At 48.2% G+C, this 5,000-nt stretch overlaps 1 protein-coding gene across 1 annotated transcript in view; it reads right to left on the bottom strand.

Annotated features, from left to right (window-relative positions):
• The window catches only part of LOC114551694 (laminin subunit alpha-1-like), a gene marked incomplete at its 3' end in the record, with an annotated part of 64,459 nt that overhangs the window by 47,860 nt on the left and 11,599 nt on the right, over window positions 1-5,000 (bottom strand). Inside the window, 3 exon segments of the mRNA XM_028572662.1 lie at window positions 117-206; window positions 984-1,163; window positions 2,870-3,060. Of these exon segments, the coding sequence (XP_028428463.1) occupies window positions 117-206; window positions 984-1,163; window positions 2,870-3,060 (461 nt within the window).

Raw genomic sequence — 5,000 nt, 5'->3', positions numbered from 1 at the left:
AGACACACACACACACACACAAAAAAACAATGAAATAAATATGAATGCCATCTAGTCTGTTTACAGTTTTCTGCCCCCCCCCCACCTGTCTCCAGGGGAGCAGGTGAGGTGGTTACCTTGGTGACGGGGTCCAGCGGGCAGCTCTGGGCGTGGCCATAACAGATGCACATGCCCCCCACGGAGATGTCTTTGATGGAGTAATAGTACTGAAAATATGATCACAAGATCACAAGATTACAAATCACAAGATCACAAATCACAAATCACAAATCACAAGATCACAAGATCACAAGATCACAAGATCACAAATCACAAGATCACAAGATCACAAATCACAAGATCACAAGATTACAAATCACAAGATCACAAATCACAAGATCACAAGATCACAAATCACAAGATCACAAATCACAAGATCACAAATCACAAGATCACAAGATTACAAATCACAAGATCACAAATCACAAGATCACAAGATCACAAGATCACAAGATCACAAGATCACAAGATCACAAATCACAAGATCACAAGATTACAAATCACAAGATCACAAATCACAAGATCACAAGATCACAAGATCACAAGATCACAAGATCACAAATCACAAGATCACATCACGGTCTCACTACAACGTGTTTATGAATGATGTTGTTATTACCTGCCAGGTACTCTCTCTGTTCTCACAACATTCATGTTTACCTGTCTGAATACATGGATCCCCTGTCTGTCTGTCTGCCTGCCTGCCTGTCTGTTTGTGCCCGCCTGTCTAAGTGTCTGTGTGCCCGCCTGTCTGTCTATCAGCCTGTCTGTGTGTCAGCCTGTCTGTCTGTCTATCAGCCTGTCTGTGTGTCAGCCTGTCTGTCTATCAGCCTGTCTGTCTGCCTGTGTATGTGTCAGCCTGTCTGTCTGTCTGTCTATCAGCCTGTCTGTGTGTCTGCCTGTGTGTGTGTCAGCCTGTCTGTCTGTGTGCCAGCCTGTCTCACCCTCCTGGTGACGATGGGGTCTATCTCTCGGGGGTCCCGGGTGCTCAGCGTCATGAGGTCAGCGTTGAGCGTTCTGATTCGCTGCAGCCGGAGTCTGATGTAACGAGCTGACGTGAAGTTCAGCAGCTCATTGGTCAGATCATCAGCACCGGGGCGGCCATTAATCAGGGAGGTGTGGATCTGAGAGACAGACAGGTTAGAGAGACAGACAGGTACTCAAGGAGGTGTGGATGTGAGAGACAGACAGGTTAGAGAGACAGACAGGTACTCAGGGAGTTGTGGATCTGAGAGACAGACAGGTTAGAGAGACAGACAGGTACTCAGGGAGGTGTGGATCTGAGAGACAGACAGGTTAGAGAGACAGACAGGTAATCAGGGAGGTGTGGATCTGAGAGACAGACAGGTTAGAGAGACAGACAGGTACTCAGGGAGGTGTGGATCTGAGAGACAGACAGGTTAGAGAGACAGACAGGTACTCAGGGAGGTGTGGATCTGAGAGACAGACAGGTTAGAGAGACAGACAGGTACTCAGGGAGTTGTGGATCTGAGAGACAGACAGGTTAGAGAGACAGACAGGTACTCAGGGAGTTGTGGATCTGAGAGACAGACAGGTTAGAGAGACAGACAGGTACTCAGGGAGGTGTGGATCTGAGAGACAGACTGGTTAGAGAGACAGACAGGTACTCAGGGAGGTGTGGATCTGAGAGACAGACTGGTTAGAGAGACAGATAGGTAATCAGAGACGTGTGGATCTGAGAGACAGACAGGTTAGAGAGACAGACAGGTACTCAGGGAGTTGTGGATCTGAGAGACAGACAGGTTAGAGAGACAGACAGGTTAGAGAGTCAGACAGACAGGTTAGAGAGACAGACAGGCTCCTGTCTCACCTCCCCCTGCTCCAGTGGGTTGAGTCTGGAGTAGTAGGAGGTGCAGATGACCTACTACTCCTACAGACAGACAGACAGACAGGTTAGAGAGACAGACAGGTACTCAGGGAGTTGTGGATCTGAGAGACAGACAGGTTAGAGAGACAGACAGACAGGTTAGAGAGACAGACAGGCTCCTGTCTCACCTCCCCCTGCTCCAGTGGGTTGAGTCTGGAGTAGTAGGAGGTGCAGATGACCTCCTACTACTCCTACAGACAGACAGACAGACAGACAGACAGGTTAGAGAGACAGACAGACATGTCTGAGAGACAGACAGACAGACAGACAGGCTCCTGTCTCATCTCTCCCTGCTCCAGTGGGTTGAGTCTGGAGTAGTAGGAGGTGCAGATGACCTCCTACTACTCCTACAGACAGACAGACAGACAGGTCTGAGAGACAGACAGGTCAGAGAGACAGACAGGTCAGAGAGACAGACAGACAGGTTAGAGAGACAGACAGACAGGTCAGAGAGACAGACAGGCTCCTGTCTCACCTCTCCCTGCTCCAGTGGGTTGAGTCTGGAGTAGTAGGAGGTGCAGATGACCTCTTACTACCCCTACAGACAGACAGGTTAGATAGACAGACAGACAGGTTAGAGAGACAGACAGGTTATAGAGACAGACAGACAGACAGACAGGCTCCTGTCTCACCTCTCCCTGCTCCAGTGGGTTGAGTCTGGAGTAGTAGGAGGTGCAGATGACCTCCTACTACTCCTACAGACAGACAGACAGGTTAGAGAAACAGACAGACAGGTTAAAGAAACAGACAGGTTAGAGAGACAGACAGACAGGCTCCTGTCTCACCTCTCCCTGCTCCAGTGGGTTGAGTCTGGAGTAGTAGGAGGTGCAGATGACCTCCTACTACTCCTACAGACAGACAGGTTAGAGAGACAGACAGACAGGTTAAAGAAACAGACAGGTTAGAGAGACAGACAGACAGACAGACAGGCTCCTGTCTCACCTCTCCCTGCTCCAGTGGGTTGAGTCTGGAGTAGTAGGAGGTGCAGATGACCTCTGTGTCTCTCTTGTAGGTGGGGGGGCCGAGTCTCGGCGTCACGTTGTAGTGAGACAGGCACTCAGAGCCGCTGATGGCGTAGAACTGCCAGGGGTCAAAGGTCACACCATCCAGGGAGCGCTCCAGCACCCAGTTACCTGGGGGGGCAGAGACAGACAGACAGGTCAGACAGACAGGTCAGACAGACAGACACTAGAGCCAGTCCCACAATCAGCTTTCCTTAGGATGTACCATTTCTGAGAGATATGGGGGGGGCAAGGTGGAGGGGGGGTCTTGACCAACTGCCACTTTGCTCGTTTGAAAGCCATGATGTCTCTCTCTCATGGGGGAGAGGGCAAATTCTCTGGGTGGGCAAAGCAGAGAAAGGGGAGGTAACCTTACTCCTTATGACCTCATAAGGAGAAGATTCCTGATTGGTCCATCTGAGTTTTCATTTTATCAAAGGCAGAGCAGGATAACCAGGGCTCGGTTTACACCTATCACCATTTCTAGCCACTGGGGGCATAGGCAGGCTAGGGGGGCATAGGCAAGCTGGGGGGGCTATAGGCAGGCTGGGGGGGGCCATAGGCAGGATAGGGGGGCCATAGGCAGGATAGGGGGGGCCATAGGCAGGATGGGGGGCTATAGGCAGGCTGGAGGCTGGGGGCCATAGGCAGGCTGGGGGGCTATAGGCAGGCTGGAGGCTGGGGGGACATAGGAAGGCTGGGGGAACTCAGATTAATGTTAAAACCTATCCTACAGGTGTTGATGCTATGGGACCTTTAATATATCCTACAGGTGTTGACGCTATGGGACCTTTAACATATCCTACAGGTGTTGACGCTATGGGACCTTTAATATATCCTACAGGTGTTGATGCTATGGGGCCTTTAATATATCCTACAGGTGTTGATGCTATGGGACCTTTAATATATCCTACAGGTGTTGACGCTATGGGACCTTTAATATATTCTACAGGTGTTGATGCTATGGGGCCTTTAATATATCCTACAGGTGTTGATGCTATGGGGCCTTTAATATATCCTACAGGTGTTGATGCTATGGGGCCTTTAATATATCCTACAGGTGTTGATGCTATGGGGTCTTTAATATATCCTACAGGTGTTGATGCTATGGGGTCTTTAATATATCCTACAGGTGTTGATGCTATGGGACCTTTAATATATCCTACAGGTGTTGACGCTATGGGACCTGTAATATATCCTACAGGTGTTGATGCTACGGGACCTTTAATATATTCTACAGGTGTTGATGCTATGGGGCCTTTAATATATCCTACAGGTGTTGATGCTATGGGACCTTTAATATATCCTACAGGTGTTGATGCTATGGGGTCTTTAATATATCCTACAGGTGTTGGTGCTATGGGACCTTTAATATATCCTACAGGTGTTGGTGCTATGGGGCCTTTAATATATCCTACAGGTGTTGATGCTATGGGGTCTTTAATATATCCTACAGGTGTTGACGCTATGGGACCTTTAATATATCCTACAGGTGTTGACGCTATGGGACCTTTAATATATCCTACAGGTGTTGACGCTATGGGGTCTTTAATATATCCTACAGGTGTTGACGCTATGGGACCTTTAATATATCCTACAGGTGTTGATGCTATGGGGCCTTTAATATATCCTACAGGTGTTGATGCTATGGGGTCTTTAATATATCCTACAGGTGTTGATGCTATGGGACCTTTAATATATCCTACAGGTGTTGATGCTATGGGGCCTTTAATATATCCTACAGGTGTTGATGCTATGGGGCCTTTAATATATCCTACAGGTGTTGATGCTATGGGACCTTTAATATATCCTACAGGTGTTGATGCTATGGGGCCTTTAATATATCCTACAGGTGTTGATGCTATGGGACCTTTAATATATCCTACAGGTGTTGATGCTATGGGACCTTTAATATATCCTACAGGTGTTGATGCTATGGGACCTTTAATATATCCTACAGGTGTTGATGCTATGGGGCCTTTAATATATCCTACAGGTGTTGATGCTATGGGGCCTTTAATATATCCTACAGGTGTTGATGCTATGGGGCCTTTAATATATCCTACAGGTGT

This window comes from Perca flavescens, unplaced genomic scaffold (genome assembly GCF_004354835.1).
Source record: "Perca flavescens isolate YP-PL-M2 unplaced genomic scaffold, PFLA_1.0 EPR50_1.1_unplaced_scaf_34, whole genome shotgun sequence".
In the NCBI taxonomy this organism is placed as follows: Eukaryota; Metazoa; Chordata; class Actinopteri; order Perciformes; family Percidae; genus Perca; species Perca flavescens.
This window is presented reverse-complemented; position numbering and strand designations above follow the sequence as displayed.